The sequence below is a fragment of the Athene noctua genome, chromosome 2 (genome assembly GCF_965140245.1).
Source record: "Athene noctua chromosome 2, bAthNoc1.hap1.1, whole genome shotgun sequence".
Taxonomy (NCBI): Eukaryota; Metazoa; Chordata; class Aves; order Strigiformes; family Strigidae; genus Athene; species Athene noctua.
The window spans coordinates 42849422-42876075 of NC_134038.1; the positions used below are offsets into that span (position 1 = coordinate 42849422).

Here is a 26654-nt window from a genome sequence, read left to right on the forward strand (position 1 = left end):
CTATGGACTTTTACATGAGTACTTTCATACTTGCCCATATACCCCTCTTACAGTAGCTAAACCCCACCAAACCTAAAGTGTTGATTTAAGAGAAATGGCTCGTGTTTTGCTATATTTAAATTTGTCAAACTGTCTTTGTAGTGTCATGCTTTCAGTTAAAAGGTTCTGTTGCAAAGCAGCCCTTAGTGTAGTATTTAGCTGCCATTAAAAAATGAGCACGTGTGTTTTTTGATCAAAATAATTACTTACAGAATATATCTGTGTTTAAAGGCATATGGCTACTCATTCTCCTGAGAAAACCCACAAGTGTAATTATTGTGAGAAAATGTTTCACCGAAAAGATCACCTAAAGAATCACCTACATACACACAATCCCAACAAAGAGGCCTTTAAGTGTGAAGAATGTGGAAAGAACTACAATACCAAGCTTGGGTTCAAACGTCACCTGGCTTTGCATGCTGCAACAAGCGGTGACCTCACCTGTAAGGTATGTTTGCAGACTTTTGAAAGCACAGGAGTGCTGCTGGAGCACCTAAAAACTCACGCAGGCAAGTCATCGGGTGGAGTGAAGGAGAAAAAACACCAGTGTGAACACTGTGATCGTCGGTTCTACACCCGAAAGGATGTCCGTAGACACATGGTAGTGCACACTGGAAGAAAGGACTTCCTCTGTCAGTACTGTGCACAGAGATTTGGGCGGAAGGATCACCTCACGCGCCACATGAAGAAAAGTCACAACCAGGAACTTTTGAAGGTCAAAACAGAGCCAATGGACCTTCTAGATCCCTTTACCTGCAATGTTTCTGTGCCTATTAAGGATGAGCTGCTTCCAGTGATGTCTTTACCTTCCAGTGAACTGACATCAAAGCCATTTACAAACACTTTGCAATTAAATCTCTACAACACTCAGATTCAGTCCATGCAGAGTTCTGCATCTGCACACCAAATGGTTGCCACATCATTACCATTGGGAATGCCTTGTCCAATAGATATGGAGTCTGTCCACCCTTCTCACCAGCTATCGTTGAAATATCCGCTCGGTACTACCTCATATGCAATTTCTATGCCTGAAAAAGAACAGCCATTGAAAGGGGAAATAGAAAGTTACTTAATGGAGTTGCAAAGTGGTATGCCTTCTTCATCCCAGGATTCTCAAGCATCTTCATCAAAACTAGGGCTGGATCCACAAGTAGGGCCACTAGATGATGGGTCTGGGGAGGTTTCTCTTTCCAAGGGCTCCGTTCCGATTAGCGAACCTCTAAACACCCCATCATTGGACTTTTCTCAGCTGTTCAACTTCATACCTGTAAATGGCCCTCCCTATAATCCTTCTGTTTCAGTGGGAAACCTTGGAATGAGTTATACGCAAGAGGAGGCACATTCTTCTATGACTCAACTTCCACCACAAACCCAGGATCCACAAGATCCTAGCAATAGTATAGGTCTTGGGTCTCTGCACTCATTGTCAGCAGCGTTCACAAGCAGTCTAAGCACAACCACCACCCTACCACGATTTCATCAAGCTTTCCAATAGGATGTACAAAGCTGGCTTGTTACTGTCTATTTGTAGAAATGCCTTAGGTGACCATTTTTAACTTAGTGCCTACTATAAGACATTATAAATTCTCTGCTTTTGTACAGTACCAATCTCATGAAGCCAGTAAGAAATTTAAATTAACTTTTTAAAAATGTTTTGAAAGTGTTTATTCTCAGCTGTGTTTACTTTATTGTTTTTTTAAAGCAGTCTCATTGTAATGTTTTCATTTTCACTGCCAATTGACACATTTAAAATGTTCAGTAGAAAGTCATCCCAAGCAAACTCTCAACACTCATCCCTTTTTAAAAACTTCTTCAACCATAGCAGCTATTCTGTTTTATTGGTGTCAGTGGTAGAACTACCACTTTTACCTTTTAATATATTTTACTGTTTGCAAAGAATCCAGTTAAAATATGTTTCACAAAGATTCCTGAAGATTTGGGAAAAAAAGTTCTCCAGTCCATTTCCAAACAAATCCTCTTCCCAAATGGTGACACATCTGATCTCTTCTATAATGACAAATATAATTTTTTAAAATAAATATAGAATTCAGATTTTTCTGAAAACTGGTGTGTGTATATATATAAATCCGTATATACACATGTACATATATATAGCATTTTGACTTGTATTGAAGTCATTATAAAAGGTATTAAGAATTTTGCCATTTTCTGGCTTAAATTTTTGTGGCCTGTTATGGATAGCGGAAGAAAAAAATTTAGTTTAATTCTCTAAAATTGTGGCTGAACAGAATTTCAACAGAGAATCTCTGCTTGCCTAAATGACAAATGTTTCAAGTTGAATTTGGAACTGTGTTGTGCTTTCATGACTCTGGTAGAGGGAAACAGGCAAAATTAATGGCTGATCTTGAAATATAAAGGTGTTGTAATGTAGTATTGCAGAATATTTTGTCGCAGTTTTTGTTTTAATTCTTAACTTGCTGTTTTTTTCTCTTTAGTAGCATAGAAAGAGTACTGCATAGGAATCTTCCAGTAGTGTATTCACATTTGTAGACATCAGTCTTCTCCCAGATGCCACCGCCAAAGGGTGGATCAAGTCCAGCCAGAAAGTGTGTATCTATTTTCAGTTCAAAACTAGTGTGCAGTCAGAGAGTGAATGTAAATTTGCAAATACCATTTTTTGTTTTTGTTTTTTTTTTTTTATTGGAATGATCTTTTCACTTGTGTTACATGGTGTGTTATGTCCTCCTAAGCAACAAGTTAGATGTTAATCACACTTTCTACACCTGGGTACTTGGTTAGGGACTTTTTGCCCATTGCCAAGATTTAAAGACAGGACTCTTAGGAGTGAAGTAAAAGCATATTGCTTACACCACTTTTACCTAATGCAATATATTCTATTCCCCAATCCCTAATAACCAAAAGAGGAAAAAAAAAAAAAAACACAACCAACCCTGTGATGCATGAAAGCAAACTAGATTTGCTGTAATTCAACAATAACATTCTTTTCCTTGTCATTTTTGTACAAGGAATTAAAAAATAGAAATCAAGTACATTAGTATCTCTCAAACAATAATGAGGATTCATACAAGGTTTTAAGTGGTTAAACTAAATACACTTCACAGAAACAAAAGTTGCTCCCATTTAAGGAGCTCATGCTCCGGATGTTTTATCAGTAGCTCCTACTTTTTTTTTTAATTCTAGGAGCAATATGCAGGTGTAGTTTTACTATTTTATACATATGTGTATTTAAATTTTATTACTGAAAGATAACATTTTTATAAATGTGTTTGTGTTCCAAAGGCATTAAAATAAGGATGTATTAATAAGGAAAATACCTTTTGAAATTCTGCAAACTACTCCTAGATTTTGGGTTTAGGAGCACATTATCTCAAAGTGGGCTTTTAGCTCTGCTTCATGACTGCTTCCTCTGGTTTCTGTGAAACAGATTGCTCGCTTACTTACATCTTTAGTTGAATGATTTGTTCAATATTGCTTTTTTTCGCTTCAACTTTCTAAAGGAAAGAAAAACACAGATGAACAGAGCACAAGTTGAATGCAACCGAATGTAACTAGTTTAAATCAGCAACCGTAATGCATCTAGGAAGAACTCGAGTTTATTCTCAATCCTTTAAATCAATCAGAGATGAAGATAAATGGACTTAATTCCTCCGGTGGGTTATGTCCCACATGGAGCCAAGCATCTGCAACTCCCCCTGCAGCAGAGGAAAGTTGTCAGTGCTCGGCATCCTGCAGCTGGCCCAGCAGCGTGGCTAAGGCAGTGATGCCTGTCCTGGGCAGCCTCTGACACTCAGATTTCCAGTCCATAGTGACTGTTTATCAGTCTCAGTTGCTGATGAGGTTTCACTAAAAAAACAAAACCCAACAGACACTTTGCCAACACCCGTTTCTTAGTGCGTAGCCAGAATCCTTACCACTTTGTTCGTGCCTTAGCTTCCTGTAAAGGGATTGACATTTCACTTTGGAGTTAGATGTACATTTCACTTGAGAAGTAGGGACCTCAGACAAGATATTGAACCTCATTCAGTCAGGATTTCAATGGGTGGCTGCACCGAGTGCGTTTGCCACTGAACTAGGATGTACGGTAATGTGGAAGCAGACCGAGATTGTAAGCAATACTACCACCACCAGAGTGCTTTTCAGTATCACTTAGGCAGAGTCAATACTGGCCACTACTAAACCATCAGTTTGTAAACCCCGTTTTCTCTATTTCAGATGGATTCTTGGCGGGAGGGGGGGGAGGGCTGGCTGATCATGCACCACTCTTTGTGCAACTTCTAAACTTCTAGTAAGGTTTGTTTGTTTTTTTTTAAATATATATATTTTTGTGTACTTGTTGCTTGTGCTTTATTTAGTAGTAAATTGTGGAATAGAGTGATTTATTGTTAATTTGGCAGTAGCGGTTTTTAAAAACCATATACTGACTGAAACATGAGCCAGAGCTGATTGCTTTATTAAGCTAATAATGAATGTTAAGAGTACATATTTTCAGGATCATTTGCCTAGTGAGCTAAACTTGTATTATAGGCCAATATTTTTAAAAATAAAGCTTGGTCAACCTCTATGTTACACATATTACAAGATATAGCACTTTCAAAAAGAAAACCTAAACCTTTTAAGAAAATTTCTTACAGGTTATGCTTTTTATTATAAAACCTTTTATTATAATTTGTTTCAAGTGCCATTAGATTACATATATGTAGGCCTTTGGTATAATGCTTTGTGTACAAAATGGTAGACATTGTAATTTTAAACAGGTACATTTTTACAGTGTTTTCTTATCAATTTGCTATATTGCACAGAACCAGTGTGTCTTTCTTAAGGGTTTTACAATGGTTTTTACTAGGTTTACATGTTTCAAACTACACTGTCTTCTACTGCCATTTTGAATACCAGTCAAAAAAACCTAGGAGTTTGTCCTCACCAGTTGCAAACTGTGTCCTCTGGAGTTCTGGATGGTAAACTATGGCAAAAATGTTTAATATGCAGTATCTGATACAGATTTTTTTTTATCATATCTTGTCATCGCTATGCTGCTGTCTGAAGTTAACTTAGGGCCTGATCCTGCATCCATAAAGGTCAAGGGGAGCAGGATGGCATCCTTTGTTATGTCTGTCTCATACACTGGTTTAGCAGCTCATCCTGTATTCTTCTCAGTCTATGGATAAGCCTCTGAAATAAATGTACGTACCTGGTATGTAGTAAACCGTATAGGCTTAGCTGCCCATCCTGCATTCTCCCAGTGTACAGTTAAAACCACAGCCTACTTAGCATCACGCTCAACCTACAAATAACACCACAGTAGTGCAAAATGTGTTTGGATAGTCCCAGAGCTTTTATGCAATAAGGGTGTCTTACTTTTGTTGGAAGGCAGTGTCTTTTGATAACAGTTATCTAGCCCTGGAAGTGACACAGAACTATTGCTAATCATATGTAAACACTTTTCAGTATAAGCTTCAGTGGTACAGTTGAACCAGAGTGAATGTTTATCTCCTCAGAAACACTCCTGCAATATTGTTATATTGGATCATGCTGCTAATGTAACTTGGGATACAACTCCTCTCATGGTGCTACAAACCTCCCTGTCTCATTCAGATGTATTTTTACCCATAGAAAAAAGGACTATACTAGACCTATAGTTGTATGATATATTTTTATACTGTGACTTAATTTGTCATTAATGAACTTTTGTGCAACACCACAATGTATTCATATGCACTTGCAAAAGTAAAATTTTGGACATGCAAATTTTGGACACGCTGACAAGCCCAGCTCTTGTTCACAAAAGTAGGTGACTGCTAGTTAAAATTAAATGTGGGCTTTTATATGGTGTGAAGTGAAGAACATACTATATATTACTAAAAGCCTTTGAATTTAGACAAAAACTGGGAAAAGTATATTTGGGAATGATGACACACCCAAACCTGACTCGGATTGCTGAAATTCTATTTTTAGCTAGTGGAAAAATTGTTTGGACTTGTGTGCTAAAATGTTTTTAAGATAAAAGTTTTGAGTCAAAAATAGAGAAAAAAAAGAACACAGAAAACCCTGCATTCCAGACTGAATTTGTATATGTTTCTTGCATTTAAAATTTGCTATCCTGTGATATGGGAAATTGAGTTGCTTATCATGTATATGTACTTTAAAATGTATTCACAAACTACTGTTGTATTTGTATAAAATATAGACAAAAAGATTGCATATATATTTTTGTGTATAAGCTCTGTAAAATAGCAATCACATTATGAAGCTGCAGCAGAACTTCATTTTAAACATTCACATCCAAAGAAACAGACTATTTATTGTCCACATACCCTGATTATAAAATATACCTTGCTGCTATTAAACAATAGTGCTGCAGCTTCTTGTGGCCTACAGTGTTATGTTTGCTGTACAAAAATATGTGAACTCCACAAAATATATCAATAAAATTACAGAATGGTTTTAGTTAATGAATAACTTATGCCTGGCATTTCAATAGATAATCTTGTTCTGCTTGTTTGGGATTACAAAAAGTAATTACAGAACACATCCAGTTTTGGTGGGTGTAGTTATTCTGAGTTTGAAAAGGTGTAACTGTCTTTCTAATTTGTGCCTGGTAAAATGTCAGTTTTTCAGAAGAACTTAAAGCATAAGTATCTCCGTTTCATGATTTCACCAAGGAACAAATTGGATAATGCTACTGTGTCTGTGACAAGACAGAGCTGAACTGAAGGAAGCAATTGAGTTTGCCATCAGATTGCACTTTAAACACCGTGGGACACTGGAAGGTGAGTTTGGGGCTTCCATAGTGGGACTGCTCCTGTGGGAGATGTAGGTGAGTGGTTCTCCATCATTTCAGATTAATGCAAGTCATGTACTTTGATTGTTGTAGTTTGCAGGATAAACTGTAAGTGTATGGCATGTGCTAGACACAGTATGTGGGTTGTCTCCAAAATATTCCAGGAGAAAATCTGTTGCTTTGCTCCTATAGACCTTCCGTCTGCGCATGACACTGCTGAAGAAGTCTGACTAATGACTGGGGGAAGAGGTGCTGTGCAGCCAGACGAGCAGCCTGCTCACAACTGCAAAAAGTTGCCTCTCCACTCGTTCCACACGGTTGTTCCCTAGCATAGGCTGTTTGCCAGGAAAGTAAAAGAGTAGCATTTCACATTTCATTGCTTTTCGTAACATATTTTATTGACATCCTCGGCATTGTCTGTGTTTTTCTCCTTTTGGGTTCCTTTCTTTTCCAAATCTTGACTTTTTAGATTTCTTGCTGTAAGCCAGTCTGAGAGAAAGTGTTGTTACGGAGTTGTTGTCTTTCACCTTCTCTGTACATGGACACTTTTCCTTTCTTGTGATGCCTACCCCTTTCCTCCGAGCTGACTTAACCACTTATGTGTCACAGGTTTCTAACTTGCTTGAGTTGGCCATGTTATATTGAGCATCAAAAGCTCTACAGATGCTCTACGGTATGAAATACTCTTCAAAACCATTTATTCACCCCCCTACCCTGAGAGAAAACTACCTCATTGTGTCACTATTGTGGCTGGTCTCACCACTGTTACTGAATTAACATGTCCTCCTTCCAAACAGACACCCTCTAGAAACTCTGTCAGCCTCTGTAATAAGTGGAATGTGATTGCATGGATGATACCTGTTATATCCAGAGATTTCTTGTTAAATTGAGAGCCACAGGTGTCTTCCCTTCTCTCTCTCCTGTAATCATCGCTTTCCAAAACTTGCAGAAGAAAGTACAGAAAAATGGTCTCTCTGTCCTGGTCTTGCATACCCGGTCTCGCTGTCCTCCAGGAGTGGAATACGTATAAGCGTGCCCTAGGATAAAGAATGTTTTTTTGACAGAGAGATCCTAAACCGTGATGCAGAGCTGCTGCTGGACTAGCAAGAACTGAGCAGCTAAATGCTGTTGACTTCCTTGCTTTGCAAATCAAAACACTGTATTAAATCGGATAGAAATTAAGTTTTCCAAAGTGGTGTTGCCATAATTGGCACAGCAAGGGTTGGTGATCACAAACAGGAAGCAAGTAGAACAGCAGGATAAGCTCTATTACAAAACTTAGTCTGTGCTTAGAAGTTTCAGAAGTGTATTGGAGGATTAATTGCTGCTTATCATTATATTTGGAACCTTTAGCAAATAAACAACCACACTGCATTTCTGTGTTTTGAACAACAGTGAAGATAGTGGTGTTGAAAACGACAGACCCAAGCAGTAGCATGAAGTTTCAAGTTTCTGCTGGCGTACTATATCCCAGGTATTTCAGTACAAACTTTCTCTACTCCTAAAGGTGTAACATCTTGCCCAGTAGTTTTATTTTTATATAATTATTTGTTGTTATGGTCTGGGTGTCCTCGAGAAACAAATATTTTCAGAGAAGGAAATTTTTTTAAAATACAATTAACAGTTGTGTTCTTCAATGTCATCTCCTTCAGGAACTGTTGTGTCATAAAACCACCAGCTACAAAGCTAGTTTGCCTCAGAGGGGACTGATGATACATCAGCTGAGCACTCTGAAAACAGGACTATAGTACTGCACACTGGCTGGGCTGGAAATCATTTGAATTGATCCTTGACAGTTTGCCCTTGGCACTGATTTTCACTGTTGCACTAAACTCAGTACAAAGAAGAAGAATGGTTTAGTGTCATTGTCATACAAGTCAGTGAGATCTCTGTGTGGTGTGTGTAAAATAATGCAGAGAATCTGAATAGTCAGATTCTGAAAATCAGGATCTTGCTTAAACTTTTGTATATATGTGTGTGTGTATATATGTATGTGTGTACATGTAGATATGCATGTGTACATGTATGTATGCATGGGAGGGTAGCACTCAAACCGGGAAAAGTCGAGAAATTAGTTTTATTTTGGTTTGGTTTACTTCAGAAAGTTTAAAGTGTTTGTGTTTTACAAGTCCAAAATTAATCATGTGGTTTGTAAAGGTATCACCTGCTTAACACTCTGTGGTTTCCCAGGCAAGTTGGAAGAGTTTCTTCCAAATACTTGATTAATCTAAGAGAGACAGCAATTTATCTTAGGGGTGCACAGACTCCCAGGATGAAGGTGTTTGTCAGCTATCCTTGTGTAGTATTAGATACAATTTCAGCAGAAAAGTGCTGTAGGCTGTGCCTCTGAAATTAAGCTGAACTCTGGCGTACTGCCTTTGTGTTAAATTGTTACACGCACAGTCATGGGTAAATCCTTAAATTCCCTCACAGGTACTTATATCAAAAATTAAAATAAAATACAGGCTTGTATGGTTAAGGGGCATGCCATAAATGAGCAACATCTGAGCTCTAACATAGGAATATCAAATATCAAACAGTAATGACAAAAAAACACACTAAACTCCCAAACTCACTGAAGTCTGTCCTCACCTGAAAATTGTCTCCTTTTGTTTTGTCAGTGTCTGGCTCCTTATGCCTATCAGGTGTTACAGGAATCCCCCATAGTTTCTGTTCTGTTCAGTTTTGGCATATTTTTCTTCAGCAGTATTTTTACAAGCTGATGCAAACCTTGTAAGCTTCTGCTTATTCACTGATGCAAACCTTGTAACAACACACTTGGACTGTATGACCCATTTTAATAAGGCAGGTTTAAAATCCTGTCATTTAGGGCAATCTCTGATAATTTGCTATGGACCACCAGAGTGCTCAGGCTACTGCTTCAGAGCCACCAAATTTAGCTGATCCTCTTGCTTCTTCCCCTCTACAGCTCTCCAAAGATGTGGTGTTTGCAGGGAACCACATTTGCCATTGCAGTGTATTTCATACAGAGTCACAGAGCTGGACATGATCCGCATTAATGAAATTGTGCAAGGTGCTGGGAGAGACTGGCCCTTTTATAATTTAGTTCTAGGCATCAGCATTAAATCTATGTACCTGGGAAAGCAGCTGTCTCCAATTGGTAGAGTATCACTAATGTCACCCCCTGGGCCTTTTGCTGTAGGTGATTCATTTTTCTCATTAGGCATTGAAGCTATTTTCTAGTCCTTAGAGCTTGTAGCCTCAAATTCCACCAATACTTCATGTCATCTCCCTGTGACCCAGCAAAGTCAGCTTTGCTCCAGGGGCAAGACTGCAAAACTTATCTTGAACAATTCAGCTGAAAATACGGCATAAGGTGCCAGCCATAAGACAGCAGTAAACCTGGTAGGTACCCATCTTTGGCTGGAAAGGATTGCTATGGGTGAGAGCGTGTATTTCACATTTTATTATTTTTATCCCTAAGTTTAGATTCCCTTAGCTTGTCTCAAGATGCTCTTTTGCAGTTGTGATATTAATCTACAGCAGTAGGTGCCAGATTGTTGTCCCTGGTCCACCCTGATCAGTGGTGGTCACTGAGGCCCCAGTAAATCAGCTGTGAAACCTCACCTGCCTTGCCAGTGCCTTCAGGTAAAACCTCAGTGTGTTCAGGTGAGGAGAGCCTTTGCTTCATGCTCTCGAGCACATGGAGTAACCTTACTGGGAAGGAAAAAAGGATCAAGCAGCTGTTTGGCAATGTGTGTTTGAAACTTGATCTTATTATTTATAAACTAGGGTTTAACCTTTTAAAATGTTTATTATTATGCCTCTCAGCAGTAAAATGGCATCACAATTCTTGCAGATGTATTTGTACTTTGCATTTGGGTTTACTTATGACTACTTTAACAAAATTTGCTTGTATTTGTATTCCAAGGTGTCATTTGTCTCACCAAAACAACCAAACTCTGAAACATGAACCGGATTCTTTTCTGGCTTGTGCTTGTAGTAAAAAAAAAAAAAAAAAAAAAAAAGTTAATCAGTTGGCTTGTCTTCAGAGCAAGCCTGTGTATGGACTGGCTTCAGATAATGGTATTGCTTACACCTGTGCAGTTGATCATATCAGAACTGCTTTTAGGCAACTGAGTATGATTTGTGGTCTTTAAGGTGTGACTGAAGCCACATTTGGACCTTGAAACACTATATGCTTAAGGAAGAATGTAGGTTCATCATCAAATCATAAACTGAGATCACAGAGACTGTCAATAAACGGAGAAAAAAGAAAACTTTGATTTGAAACTGGGAAGAAAACCTCTCAGGAATCACTAAGGCACAGGCTAAGGAACTGTGATTTTGAGAGCAGGACTGTAATTTAAGTACTTAGATAATTGACTCCTTTAACAAGATTATCAAATAATTTAGTAGAAACACAATGCTACCTCTATATTGTAAGGCAGTTTTAGAAGCCACTGGACAGCCAAGCCTTCAAGGGTTTGTTACATAGTAGAGCAACCAAATGTACAAAGAAATAATGATTGTGAAGAATAATCGAACTACACATTCTTAAACTCTCTGAAATCAGTTCTGATTCCCAGTTCTGTCATCCTGGTTTAGACAAAACTTTGGCTGTTAAGAATGACAACAGTGATGCATCTTGATTAAAATGAAACTGATGTTTGGTAAGTGCCCTGTGTTGTGGTGGGTTACACCCATGTGAATCCTTTAAGGCCCTTGGTATCAGGGCTGACTTCTGTCCAGCAACTCAACGAACAGCAGTAGTAATGAACAGTAATGGCAAACAAAGAGTTTCTATATTCCTGATGTACAAATGAAATATAGACGGGTGAACCGAGCGAGACTGATTCTGTATTCCTTCTCAGCTGGAAACATATTAGGTTGGGCAGCTGTTGCAGCATCGGATGCACAGGCACGTTTTACTTGCAGAAATACGACACACAAGCTTGGAACAAAACTATCACTGCCACAGGTTATGGTGACATATTGCAGCCCTCAGGACACAGACTGTATGTTTCCCCATTGTCACTTGTAAAAGTTCCTGTTGCATTCTCTACTGATGACTTCTGGTTCATACAGCTTCCATTTTCCTTGTGGAATGGGAACAGTGTGGTTGGAGGCTGCTGTGGGTGCTATTTGTGATGCTGTGGGTTCCTCCAGGGAAGGGCAGCAGGGAGGGAAGGGACAGTTTGTCCCCAGCAGCCCTGCTCCCCTCCAAAAATGGCTCCCTAGGCCACGTTGTGGCCCCCTCCTCCAGCCTGCAGTAATGCTGTAGCTAAACAGGGCTGTGAATTGTGGCAAGGATGTCCTATGGTGGTTGTGTCTTGTGGGAAGTTTCAGGGCCGAGTCATCAACGGATTACAGGAAAACATTTTTTAAGAATAAAAGCCTGCTTGCTTTTAAATCTGCTTTAATTGTGTTCACATTGGATGTCCCACTGCAGTCAGCTTAAGACAGGACAGTAAGTTACATTAAGGTTGTTTAGATCCCAAAATAACGCCACTACTCTTGCTCAAAAATTCATTGTATTCCCCAAGAACAACACAACATGCCAGCCATGACAAGGGCAAAACTGAAAGGTTTCCAACAGAAAAAGGTAACAGGAAAATTGCCAAAAAAGGGACAGCTGGAAAGAGTGGGGAGGACATGGAGTTTGAAAAAAATAGTATGGAAGGTCTGCTGTATCTTTCCGATTGAGACTTAAATGAAGAAATCTGGGAACGGCCCTACCCTTAACCCTCTGTTTTATGAGCATAGATTTTACTGCAGCATTCACATTCTCCAGATATGCTGCTGTAGTTGGCAGTTTAACTCTCAGGCCCTTTATCCACACATCCTTCTACCTACTCCTCTCCTTCAACCAATTTTTCCTTTGAACCTTCTCTGACACCTTAACCTGGTGATTACGGGTTGTAACAAGTGCACTTCTCCCATGAGAAGACTGAAGTTCTTGGAGAATTCATATCAGAGATGTCTCTGTGCTGCTTTTACATACTATTATATGGCACAGAAGTTCATGCAAAAATGGAAGTCCTAATAGCACCCAGAAAATAGGCATAAAAAATCCTTTCTCTTTCCAGGATATCTTCATCTGCTTAGAGTTTTTCATTTCCATCACAACTCACCTACCTAGAAAACATTGTCTGCAAAGATCAGTGAAGACTTTTGCATACAAACATAAAATCACAGTGCTGCTCGGAAAAGGAGTGGAAAATGCCTGTGGTCTCCCTATCTTCTCTGCATAGTTAAAACTACACTAAAGCTCCTTTTGGTCTTCTCCCCATCCCCAAAGCATCCCCCTGCAACTGAGTAGTGCCTCAAGCCCCATAGCCGCCCCTAGGAGGGGGCAGCAGCAGGGTATTACCTGGCTAGTTTGTGCTTTACAACAGAAAGCGTGAAGTGTGTGATAGCACCAGAGTCCAGGGCTTCTTGTACAAGTAGAGTCCCTTCTGGGAGGGGCAAGGAAAGAGGAGCCTTGTGCAGTCAGATAGTCCTGTCACACAGGGCCACTGAGAGGCCCTCTGGCATCCCTAACTCTTTGTGCTCTCACTTGTTAACAACTCCTATAATGCATATTTAGCACCTGTTTATCTAGTTCTTCCCCAGCCTGTTTCACACTGGCAGGTGATAACCCAGATTCCCCCTTCTTACTCATCTCTGGTCCAAGTTTGCTTCCCTGTGAATTGCGATGACAAATTTCTCCTGATAGCTCTAAATCTCAGTACAGGGGAAGATCTCCATCGATAATTTGCTACAGTGATGCCTTTGAAACCCTCGGGCTAAGCTGATCTAGAGTTCAAGTAGGGTCAGAAGATGTCTTTAGGACGTTTAGGTTTGTCTGTTGAGGTGAACAACCAAACACATCTCAAAGTGGAAAACACTCCAGCTCTGCTTGCACATGTTCTGAGCACCCCTGAAACTTTCCTCAGCACATCTGTGCTGCATCTTACTCCCCCTAAAAGAACAGAAAACAGCAGGAATACTCTGCAGGAACTGCCTGCAGAGCCAGTGCTGCCCAGAAGTAAACTCTGGAGAAACGGGCACTGCCAATCTTTGAAGTCCCATAGCAGAATCTGTATTGGCAAAGCTGACATCCAGAGGAAGGTTCTGAAGGGCAAGGAGGTGGGAAACGACCAAGCTTTCCAAGATATTTGCAACAGCTACAGAAAGTTACTGGAATATTCAGAAGCACTTTGCTGTATACGTCCCATAAGGGTATTCTGATGCCTGGGCAGTACAGCCAGGTATCAAGAAGTTAGCATGAGCACTGTGAATATGTAAGAGCAGATCAAAAGACAGGTCAAAAGAGCAAAAGCCCCTCTGAAAAAAACACTGGAAACAGCAAGGCAAAATTATGTTTGTTTTAGTTCTGCCAGAACAGCTCTGTGAATTTAGCAATAAGTTTACTAAGGAGGATCCAGAAATAAAATACACACCTGGAGTAACTGCATGGGGCATGATGGGCAGATGAGCAAATATTTAAGTACTATTCTAGTTACTATATCCAACGGATGATACAGAGCAATCATTTGTCTTTATGCTGCTATTAAGGTTGCTGTCCTGCATAGGCAGAGCTGAGCAGCCAAACCAGTTCCCTTATCCCAGTTGTGATTAAGTGGCAGGTTTCTACAAACACACTTTTATATTTAACTATGCCTGCCATAGCCTCATCAAATGCTAGTACTCGCCCTTTCAGCTGCTTCCTCTGACAGTGGCTTTGAACTATTTAATGCATCTGATGATGATCACTCCTGCAGGGAGCCATAGTGAAATGCATTCACCAATCCCTGCTTTATTTACTCCTGGGGCATTTTGCTAGAGGCATTCAATGGGCAGAACATCTTTCTTTTCTCTTGAGATTAGAAATTATGTGAAATACATATGTGTTAATATCTTTGTAGCTTTATATCCATTTGCCTTGACTTTCTAGAGATTTAGTCAGGGTTGGGGAAGAATGTTTCCAGGTGAGCCTGATTAGGTTCAACTAGTTGTGACAGATGCAGTTCATTTGGGGGTGGGAGGGAGAATGATGAAGAGAGGATAAAAGGCTTTGGAAGGCACTGTAGAGTCCTTTGTGTCAGGGAAACTTTCCAGTCTTCTGTCTTGGTAACTGTCTGTTGTTTTTTCCATCTTATTATGCCATCACCCATTCCTTTTAATTGTTTTCTTCCTTTGGAGTTTTCCCCATCTGCAGATTTGCGACCCTGCAGCAGCCCCTTAGTTATCCCTGGCAAAGACAGAAAGAACTTCCTGGGGGGAACTCTCTCAGTCAGGACTCGCCGCTTGCCTCCACGCCTGTCCTGGTGCTCCATTGACTGGGAGCAGCTCTGCCTCCTGCAGCCCCTAGGCTCTGGGGGCTTCGGTTCTGTCTACAAAGCCACCTACCATGGTGCAACTGTGGCTGTAAAGCAGGTGAAGAAGAGCAGCAAAAACCGGCTAGCATCACGACAGAGCTTCTGGGGTGAGCTGAACGTAGCCCGGCTACAGCACAGTAATGTGGTGCGTGTGGTGGCTGCCAGCACATGTGCCCCGGCCAGCCAGAACAGCTTGGGCACCATCATTATGGAGTATGTGGGCAACATCACACTGCACCATGTAATTTATGGCACTGGTGACATGTGGGGACAGGGTGAGGAGGATGAAGGAGGATGTGAAAGGAAGGCCCTGAGCATGGAAGAGACTGTGTGCTACTCCTGTGATATTATGACTGGCTTAGCCTTTCTGCACTCACAAGGCATTGTGCACTTGGACCTGAAGCCTGCAAACGTCTTCATCACTGAGCAGGGAGTGTGCAAGATCGGGGACTTTGGGTGCTCCCAGAAACTGGAGGAGGGCTTGTCCCAGAGTCCCCATGTCTGCCAGCAAGGGGGCACGTACACACACCGTGCCCCAGAGCTCCTCAAGGGAGAGAGGGTCACTGCCAAAGCAGACATCTACTCATTTGCCATCACACTCTGGCAAATTGTCATGCGAGAGCAGCCTTACCTGGGTGAGCGGCAGTATGTGCTCTACGCTGTGGTAGCCTATAACTTACGTCCTTCACTGGCTGCTGCTGTTTTCCACGAGTCACCAGTGGGCCAGAGACTTCAGAGCATTATTAGCTGCTGCTGGAAGGCTAATGTAGAGGAGCGCCTGAGCGCAGCCCAGCTGCTTCCCAGCCTCAGAGCCCTCCAGGGGAGCCTCTAGGAAAACTCGGGACTCATACCATTTCTTTTATCGTTGACTTTCCTTTCCCTCCGTCATTTCTTTGAACATAATGAATTTGGCCCCTGTGTGATCTAAAGACTTTGTTGCTGTTTTTTATACTTAAAAAAAACCAACCTGCTTTGTTATAAGATTATAAATAAAGAGATTTAACAAAACTGTGGGGTTTTACCATGGGAGGAGATAGAGGCAAGGATCAACATGTTGGCAAATATGACTTTCTCTGATTTGTTGTGTGCTGCCTTGCTCAGGGAGAAACTAGGGAATGTGATGTGCAGAAAAATTGTTTTCAAGTGAGTGAAGTACAGAGAAGGGCTGCTTTTGGAAGGTTCTTTATACATAATACCTTTTGGTATTTCCAAAATGTCAGATATGAGTAGTTCTTTACACTAGCTAGGTTTGTGCATTTGAGCTTTTTCCTCTTCATTTACCAAGGAATGGGTATGCATCACAAATCAATGAATGCAGAAAAATAAATACAGAGTGTCAGTGGGGCTTTTTATGGTTCTTAGATGTACTTAATTCCAGTAAGTATGCTGTTTCTGAAAGGGAAAATGTGAACTACCCAATCTCCCCATTGAAATAAGGAACATTTGTGTCAGTCTAAGGCTATTAAGAGTAAAGCAGATATATTAACAATCTGTGCTTTTTAGAAGACCTCTGTGCTACCAGGTGTGTTAGTTGCAACTTGCTAGTTGGTGTATTGTAAACTTTAGTATCTGAAGTATTATATGAGCATCCTGTGTGGAATAGAGTTCCCAGGTTTTGGATGTATGGGGGACTTAAAAAAAAAAAAAAAAAAAGGTAGGGGAAACATGAAGGGAGAAGTATAGATACAGAAACCTCATAAATCAGGGTAAGGGGTTGATTATTCACCCTTTGTAATGCATGGGTCAGTATTAGACAAGATGCTGGAAGTACTGAAAAGGAAGGTTGCTTGAAGCTGTAATAGTGATTCCCTGCCAGTACTCAAAGCATACACTATTGAACTATCCTCTGCACTGCTTCTGTCTTAACTACTAACTTTCCTAATCTGGTTGTAATCTGGGGAAGGAAGTGCTGTAGGCAATGCCAAAGACAAACAGCTCTGATCCCCGATTTATCAGAAATTATAATTATGGATCTGTCTGGTTCTCAACCCTTATCTGGAGCTATGAAGATCTGACTGCTGTAGCTGATTCTGCCATTCTGCTTAAAGACTCCAGTTCTTTTTAAAACAGGAGAAAGAGTGATGTTTCAGTCAAACTCTTCTCCTTCTTTCCCCTTCCTCCCCCTTGCTTCCATTCTGGAAAAAAATCCCAACGGAATTGAGCCAGTTTCCTGATTTCTGACACACATCTGTTCTTAGCCCCGTGAAATCCTGGAAATGAGCAACTATGTGAATTTGAGATGATTCTGTAGGTCTTAATGGTATTTGGGTTGGTCATTGAAATTAATGGTTTATAAAGCATATCTAAGCTTAACTGTTTCCTGTTCTTCTGTCCCCCTTACACGGAACTGTAAAATGCTGGCTGGAACCTAAGGTAAATTCTGGAATAGATTTCATGTTTTCTCTGTCAAAATAATTATGCTATAAAACCAAACTTTTTTTGTTGCATAACTTTTAATAACTTTTGTAAGATATTTCTTGTTTATCATAAGCCAGTTACCTCTTAAAATGATTAGCTGAGGGCATGCAAGATAAAATGTTGGATAAAGCCTTTGGCATGCCTCACCTTAACATTAAGCCCTACATAAAAATGTTTCTCCAGTCTTAAAAAGAATATAATTAAAAAATGGCATTAAAGTTTAGTGTTTACTATATGCTTAAGTGTTGTAGTTATTTTGCCAGTCTAGGTGGATTGTTCCTTAAACTGCTAGAAACTCGGTATTTTGTGCTTCATGATACTTTAGCATCAATAAGTGCTACTTGAGTCTCTGTGAAAAACCAAGCACCCTTCAATTTCTCTGTTGTACTTGAGAGAAGAATACTGGATGGCCAGGACCTACTCTTGAAGAGTAATCAGCTCTGCAGATGTGTCTGTCCATTTTGCTGCATTCTCTTTTGAGAGGAAATGAAAACTGCACAGCACTCAAGAAGTAGGCACACCATAATCTGCTGTCATAATGATGTTCTCTATTTTTTGGTAACTTCTAAGATTTGGTTTGCTTCTTCTTGATTACCAGTGAGCTTTGAGTTAATAGTGAGAAACATCTCAGGCCTGATATCTCAGAATCCATGGTTCTGTGTGATGAGGATTATTTTGCCTGTTTGCCTCACTTTACATCTACCTTGAATTTCATTCTGCCAGTTTGCAGCTGGCTGTTGCACTCAATGTCCTAAACTCTACCAGCAGCAAATTTGTTTATCTTGTGGCTCATCCTCTTGCACTTCATTTATGGATGTGCTGAGCAGCACAGAACCCTGTGAAACACCAGTGGGCACTTTGTCTAGTTGAGGGAACTGACACTTTACTTTTACTCTCTGCTCCTATCTTTTGATTTATCCAGCTCAGGATTTTTTCTCCTAAACATGGCTGCTTAGTACATTTAGAGTTTGCATTGAAGGATTTTTCAAATACATTTGGAAACCCTAAGAACATATCAACCAGCTTCTTATTTGCATGCTGTTGGCAGTCCTAAAGAATTCCAATATAATTCAACACAACTGTGAAGAATAACTCCTTCCAACCAAGGCAATATTGGCTCCTTCTAAACAAATTATATCTATGTGCCTCAATTTCTTTAATGTAGTTTCTGATAATGTATCATGTACAGATGTTAACCATGTAATTAGGAAGGTTATTTCTTAAAGACTTCCATGAAATATGGTCCTGGAGAAAAGAGAGACTCAGAACACCTGGTTGATTTTCAAGGATCACCTCCTCTAAGTCAAGATTGGTCCACCCCAATGAGCACGAAATCAAGCAAAGGTGGCAGAATGCCTCCAAGGATAAACAAGTTGCTCCTGATTAAACTCAAACATAAAAAATAAACATGCAGGACTTGAGAGATCAGTGGGAAGTCTGGAGCAAGGAAGACTTACTGTTGGTAGAGAAAGATCAGGCTAGGGAACATTCAAACAAGACACAAGTTTGTGGGACATGATGGGATGCACTCATAAATGCTGACAGAGCTTGCTGATGTCATTGTGAGGCCACTCCTGATTATCTTTGGAAGGTCATGGTGGTCAGGAGAGATTACTGAGGACTGGAAGAAAGCAAATCTAACTATCTGCAAGATAGACAAAAAAGATGATTTTGAAAACTAACATCCTGTCAACCTCACCTCGAAATACCTGGGAAAGTGGTGGAGCAAATAATTCTGGAAACTGTTACCAAACATATGAAGGACAAAAATGTTATTAGGAGTAGTTGGCATGGATTTATGAAGAGGAAATAATGCTTGACCAACCTGGTAGCCTTCTGCAATGAGATTACTGGTTACTGGATGAGGGGAGAGCAATGGATGTCGCTTATCTTGAATTTAGGCTTTTGGCACCGTTTCCTATTACATCCTTCTAGAGAAACTGAAGAAGTATGGGCTAGAGAGTAAAAACTGAAAACCAGCTGAGCTGCTGGGCTCAAAGGGTTTTGATCAGTGGCATGAAGTCCAGTGGGAGACCAGTCACTAGTGATGTATGCCAGAGATTGATACTGGGCCCAGTACAGGTTAACATCTCACTTGGAAATACTGGATGATGGGACAGAGTATTCCCTCAGCAATTTTGCGGATGATGCACAAGTGGATGGAGTGTTCAGTACCTCACATAGCTGTGCTGGTATTAAGAAGGACCTTACTCAGGTGGAGAAATCTGCCGATGAGAATGAAGGCAGGGAACTGCAAATGCTAGCACCTGGTGGAGGATAACCCCATGCACCAGTACAGACTGGGGGCCGACCGGCTGGACAGCGGCTTTGCCGGAAAGGACCTGGAGCTGCGGGCAGACACCGAGCTGAACATGAGCCAGCTGTGCGCCCTTGCGGCAAAACCGACCAACAGCATCTGGGGGTGCACTACAAAGGGTGTTGCCAGTTCTTCCAGAGCATTGCCAAAAGAGATTATTCCCCTCTGCTCGCTCAGCCCTGGTGAGACAGATCTGGAGCGCTGTGGGCAGCTCGGGAGTGCCGGAACAAAGTCATGGGTGTACTGGACCGGGAGCGCAGCGAAGGGCCGCTAAGCTGATTAGGGGATTGGAACCTCAGCATGTGAGGAGAGGCTGAGAGATGGGACTGTTAAACCTGGAAGGAGGAGGCTCAGGGGGATCTTATCAGTTTCTATAAATCCTGATGGGCAGCAGTAAAGATGGAGCTCTTCTCAGCTCTTAGTGGTGCCCAGTGATAGGACAAGATGCAACAGACACAGACTGAAGGACGGGAAGCTCCATTCAAATGCAAGAGAAAATATTTTTTACTGTGAGGATGGTCAGGAACTCTGGAACGGGTTGCCCAGAGATGCTGGGGAGTCTTCATCCTTGGAGATATTCAGAACCCAACTAGACATGGCGCTGAGCAAGCTGCTCTAGTTGGCCCTGCTCTGAACAGGGCGATGGACTAGATAATCTCCAGAAGTCCCTTCCAACCACAAAAGTTCTGCAAGTGTAATAACATTTATAGATGTTTGAATTTCAGACAGCTCCCGAGTTCTTCTACAAAAATGCTTCTAGCATGAGACTATTTTGTGTTTCCTGCAGGGGCAACACACATGCAAGGAATATGTGATTCTTTGCAATGGCTTTGTTGTCTTGAGGGTGATCAGGTTACAATGATTAGGGTCCTTTCCCAAAAGGCTTGACAGTTTTCTTGTTCTTGATATTCTGAAGATTATAAATTATGGGGTTTATGTTAGTTTCTTGATGGTTTTTTCCATCTTTAATATTTCCATATTTAATCCATCAGAGTTTTATCCTTTGGTTTTTTCACCTGGACAAAGCTTCAGATTTTTAAAAGATGCCTTCTTGCTTCTAAAGCTGGCATAAAAGCTAATCAGTGTACCTGCACACTGCTCTTTAACTTTGTCACACTTGCATACATCCATATAAAATGTTAACAGAAGGCACATCATGCTAGCAGAGCAGTTGCAGACAATTGTGATACAATTCTTATGGGATTCTGCTCATCCAAATTTTTCCCTAAGTCCTTCTATAAACTGGTTTTGTTCTTTATTCCTCCTTCCCCATACATACGTATGCAGCACAGTTCCAGCTGGTTAGCAAGACATAAGTCAGGACAAGCCTTAAGGTCTACTTGTACCTGGTTTATTTATTCTCTTCATTACTGGAACTGATCACCAGCAGCTTGATCAGCCTAAATAGATTTATTGAAAGCTTGGAGAAAGCGCTCCAACCAGGTATTTGTCATCAACATTTTCCTGTGCTTTCTGAGTACAAAACACTTGTAAAGCCAGTGCTGAGGATCCTTTGTATAGCTGCCCAGTCACCCAGCCAACCAAATATAAAAAGGGACATCACTTTCTTCCGTGAACTTGGATGTCTTAGCAGGGTATATATAAAAGCATAACGAGTTTGAAAGGCTGAACTAACATCCGTGTCCTGGTTGGCTCTGTAGGGTCTAGCAAATTTGGAAGTATGGGATCCCATATTGCACAGATTCAGATGATGCAGCATCAGTGTAAACGTGGGCGCAGTGGTATGGTAATATGTCTTTGGGCTGTGCCAGGTATGCTCTATTCAGGGCACAAGTTACCTGCTGCTAAGAACAGGCAGAACCTCCTCAGATAAGAGCAACCTTGCACCTTGGCTGTACTCTTAGGAAGGAACAAAGTCTCATTTGTCCCAACTTGTAAATGTTAGATGTCTCGTGTCTTACCATCAACCAATGTCCACAGCTTGGTGTGATTATGTTCCTTGGAAACTAAACTATTTTTATATTTAGGTTTGGGGTTTTTTTAATTGTAGAAACTTATGTATCATTTCTGGGACCCTGGGATGCCATGTCACAGTGGCCATTTTCTGAAGGTGAGCTGGTTTTTTTGGTTTTGTTTAACAAACATGCTGTGTTTGTTAAACACATTATATTCTCTGTTCATAAGTAGCACAAGCTGCCTTTCAAACTTCCAGTTCTGCAACACTGATAGCTAACTACTGAAAACCGGGTGGGTTAGCTCCTGCCTTATAGCAGTCTGGGGTAACCACAACCTGCACAGAAACTTCAACTAGTTCTCAGCAATCTCCCAGTACCTAACTACCAAATCTGGCTGCATTTATTAATTTCAGAAAGAACATATAAAGAAGATACTGTAAAGGGCTTGCTTTCTCATGTCTAGTCATCAACAGCAGTAGCTCTGGACATATTAACCATAATAGAGTGTTATATTCTGTGTTTTCTTGGTTATACAGATAACATTGTCTATTAAGGAAAAGCATGAATTAGAAGTTCTAATTATGGCCTTTTTTCTTTTTTTTTTTAATAACTAATACCATCCACCACCTCCAATCTCCCCACGTGTCTCCTCTTTTCCCTCAAATGAGCACATATGCAAAACATGACAGGGTGCAGTTAAGAAAGACATTTTGTGTAATTTTACTGAATTCAAACTGAATCCCCAAATAAGAACCAATACTAGTTGGTGGTAAAATGAATTTACGTCAAAATTAATTTTTTTCCTGCTTTTCTTCACAATGAAAAACAACTTCTGCACGCTGTCCTGAATTCTATGAAGTGCAAAAATTACTTTAGCAGTAAAGTGATTATAATGAGAAAGACAAGAGAAGATGGCTAGAGGCAAGGGAATTATGCAGTTGTAATAAACAGTTTCTAGGAAGAATGAGAAAGAATGAAAATGCATGGAAGTGCAATTTTATCATTCTGTACTGCTCTTCACTTACTATAGCTATTACTGAAGGTTTTGTGTCTTTGGTTCCCAAATAGAAATATCAACAGACATTGCATGAAGAGTTTTAAGAAAAGTAAGCATAAATTTCAATTCTGATGCTTCCTTCATTTGGGGGTGGGGTGGGTGCGAATATTACAGTTAGACATATTTGATAATTAATTGGGGAACAGTTATCTGTTTCTCTTTGACATAGCTTCTGGCTTTCCATCAACCAGGAGCTTCTGTAACTCTGCTCCTGGCTTGTTCTGTTCTTCGCTTCTGTTTGCTTGGAGGTTTCTTCTGTAGTCACTTCATACTCTTTTTTTTTTTTTTTTTTTTTGGTGTCATGCTTTATCTCAATCCAGAAAGAGAGAGGTAACGACACTATCTTCAAATGATAAAAATACTATATAACTTGGAGGTGAGCCGTAATACAGAAGGTAGGATGGGAAGCATGAAGATGTAGTGTAAACATGTATGGGTTGCTTAGTATTATAAGTGGTAAGATATATTTGCAGCAAAGAAAACAAAACAAAAAAATGCTTTACAGAATATACCACCAATATTTGTAAATTCAGTGGGACTTAAGTAGATGCTTAGTATTTGGCTTGCATATCAATTTTTGCAGCATTGGCATCTGTTTTTATAAATTAATTCACTAGAACAAGGATGAAAATAGGGGTAGAAAATGAATGGTTATTTTTAAATTAACTGTACTTTGTACATTTTACTTATACTTTAATTTAGTCATTTATCTGCTGCAAATACCTTAATGCAGTGCTCAAAGAGCCTCTTTCTATGCTTCAGTTAACCCAGCTGCCAAATATTTGTCTGCCTGTCAAATGAAAAGCCTTAAAACCAGTTAAAGGAGGAAAATGGAACAAAAAAAAGTCTACTGGCGCCTATCCCAGTCTGCCATCAGCTAAGGATGCCATGGGACAATTTGATAGTAGAGGCACCATCCGCCCCTGGACTTCTCCGAGCATGAGGCTGAGTTTCACTCTCTACCCAGCCTGAAGTTCAATAGCCTGAGTGTTCAGCAGAGCAGGGAGGTGATTGCATTTGCCTTTGCAGAGCACTTGGGATAATAGGGTAATTCATAACTTAATAAATATTCTACTGCACATGTGCCAGGCTACAAAGAGCAAAGTAGGCTGCAAATTGGAAACGTAAATGTCCAGCTCTTTTTAAGTTACTCCCCTCAAAAGGGTGGAAGGAAAACCAGTTTTATTTTCAAGCCATGTATTTTTCTCAACCGCTTACTTCAAAAATGGTGAAAGGGTTTTGATTCAAATATGTTACAAGTGAAGCTGGCCCCAGAGACAAGTATAGAAAGTTGCACCTGAATTAGAGATAGTAAAAAAGCTGAGTGTAAATATGGGAACTGATAGGCTGGGGAGGCTGGATTTTTTTGAATAGTATATATTATATAGTACAGTAAGTTTAGAGATATATTGTACCCTTGGTCACATCCTTGTTTCTCTCTTATCTAAGTGTCATTAAAATGGTTTGCAGAAAACACAAAAGCTACACATAAAACTTTTGAAGGAATGTATCGTTGCACTGACATGCCAGTAGATGAATGTCACCTGAATTTCTCTTTGCATAGAAAGTGATGGAAATTTTCCAGACCTCCCTTAAAATTGGCAATCCTTGCATAGCTCTTGGAAGTGAAATCATTACTATTAGATATTTTTCTAATTTAAACGGGAGAATAAAATATATTCTTAAGATTTAATTAATCATTTCTGTCAACAGCTGACTTTCAGAGGAAATAAATGTCTTCAAATTTTTTTAAAAATTTTAAATTTTTTAAAAACATTTTCACGCTTGCGTAGTTCATTTCAGAAATCATATACTGAATTGCAAACAGCATTTGAAAAACTTTCCTAATCATAAAAATTAGCACTACCTGAGCAACCATTGGAAGGATAGTATGAAAGACTCATTTGCACAGGGAGATGAGGGAGGTGGCTGGAGGAGGCAGTGAGACAAGACAGAAAGAGGGAGAGGGGAGATACCCCCAAAAGCGACTCTATTTGCTACAGGCCTTTCAATCAGTGAAGGTCTCATTGAAACTTAAGTTTACGCTAGCACGTGAATTTGTGTTATATGCTAGAGCTACCTGTCCACAGGACTGTCAGGACCCCATATGATTTAAGCTAAGGGTCTTGAACGAGTGCTTAAAATTAGACAAGGCCACTGATTCAGCTCAGCAGTCACCCATTACCACCAGTTTGTAGTAGTCTCTTGTTCAGTTAAAAGAAGCATAGCCTTCTCCTCACGCCCGGCTCCCCCAAAACCCAACTGTCCTGGCCCATCAAAACGAAAAACTGGCTCATTTTAAATGCTCTGCAAACCACTACCAGCCCCCAAACAGTCTGTGAAGTTTTTTCTTTTTTTTCTTGATGATTGCACTATGTGCTAATTGTGATGATGATTAGTGCTATACTTTAATAACACAAATGATTTAGTAATGTATACTGCTACACGGGAAATGGTGGATTCTTCATTGGAAAAGAATTTTTTTACATACATAAGATTTTAAAAGTAAAAAGCTCAGTTTTCTATATCAAAGGTGTGCTGTTTATGTTTTGGGTTTTGTTTGGTTGGTTTTGTTTTGTTTTTTCCTGGAAAGAGGAGAATCAATCCCTTGGTATTAGCATAAGCGTTTGTGCCTTTTTTTGTTTGTGCCAGAATGAAGTGATTGTCTCTACCTCACACGAGGAACATTTCATAAGTGTGTATGAGAAGCAGTTCTTCCTCTGAACATGCAAGGGATGCTTGAAAAGGAACTATACTGGCTGCAAGGGGGCAGGAAGTACCTGATGGGTGCTCTCAGAAGCATCTTTCAACAGTTATAATTATTGAAAGATTATTTTGTAATAGATGTTATTTTATACTTAAAAGTAAAATATGAGATCATAATGCTGAAAAAATGACACGTATTAATATTTCTGGAAATTTTTTAAGGGTACATTGCTACCATACTCAAAACCACCTTCTATGTATACCACAATAATTAGTTTTATTTGCCTAAAACTTGACTGCTTGGCCACAACCCTCTCAGGTGCTAATACTATCTTTTCCTAAGTTTTAAACCAGTAGACAATACTGCTCCCCTTGATCTGTGTCTGGAAAACCTATTGCTAGTTTTCACTGTGCACGGAGGTAGTAGGAATGTTGGGAGTGCAATCATCTGCATCTACGTATAGTTGTTCTTACAACATTTAAGTGATTGTTGCAGGGGAAAAAGACTTTTCCATTTTATATTATTTCCTGGGAGACTAACCAAACTTTACTCCATATTTGTAGCAATGATGCTTTATTGACTGGTTTGAAAGGACATACACAAGCCCTGTTTTCATGACAAGTAGGAACTTCTGCTGTATATTTAGGTGAAAGATAAGTTTAGCAGACTTGCTGTACTTTCCTGTAAGTTGTTCTCTTAAACAAAACCAATAGGTCTCTATAAAATGACGTTACAGACTCTATGGTTGTTGTTCCTGACCCCCTGCTGCAACCTTATAATTTCTATGTAGTATGCTGCAGCTGCTGCTTTGCCACATTAGCTTTTTAGAGAAGTTAGTAAGTGCTTTGAAACCAAAACTTCTTAATATTTGATGCCTCTTGGATCACTTTCATGTTACATTGTGGATCCGACCAGCTGTTCTGAACAATCACAGTGTAATGATTTCCTCGGTGGCTAATAATTCCTGTTTCTAAAGCACATCTTTAACACCACAGTATCTCCTTTAGTTCCAGGTCCCAAGTTTTATGTTATTATTCCTGTTTCTGTCAGGTTTTGAGTAATTTAACTTGGCTCCTTCACAGAGGGTCAGGTTCACAACAGAAGCATTTCTGAATT

At 40.1% G+C, this 26654-nt stretch overlaps 2 protein-coding genes across 3 annotated transcripts in view; both read left to right on the forward strand.

Moving 5' to 3' along the window:
* PLAG1 (PLAG1 zinc finger) overlaps positions 1 to 6465 on the forward strand; it is a 52173-nt gene extending 45708 nt beyond the window's left edge. For both annotated transcript variants that reach the window (XM_074898938.1, XM_074898939.1), the window contains one exon: positions 271 to 6465. In XM_074898938.1, coding sequence (XP_074755039.1) covers positions 271 to 1534 — 1264 coding nt within the window. In that variant the 3' untranslated portion in view covers positions 1535 to 6465. The remainder of the gene's footprint in view (positions 1 to 270) is intronic.
* An 8440-nt stretch (positions 6466 to 14905) lies between these two features.
* Positions 14906 to 15955, forward strand: MOS (MOS proto-oncogene, serine/threonine kinase). The gene has a single exon (XM_074897716.1). It carries the CDS (start codon positions 14906 to 14908, stop codon positions 15953 to 15955), a length of 1050 nt encoding a protein of 349 aa, XP_074753817.1.
* The last annotated feature ends 10699 nt before the right edge of the window (positions 15956 to 26654 follow it).

Coding starts and splice junctions, on each gene's coding strand:
- MOS (XM_074897716.1), top strand. CDS start 14,906: ATGCCATCACCCATTCCTTTTAATTGTTTTCTTCCTTTGGAGTTTTCC.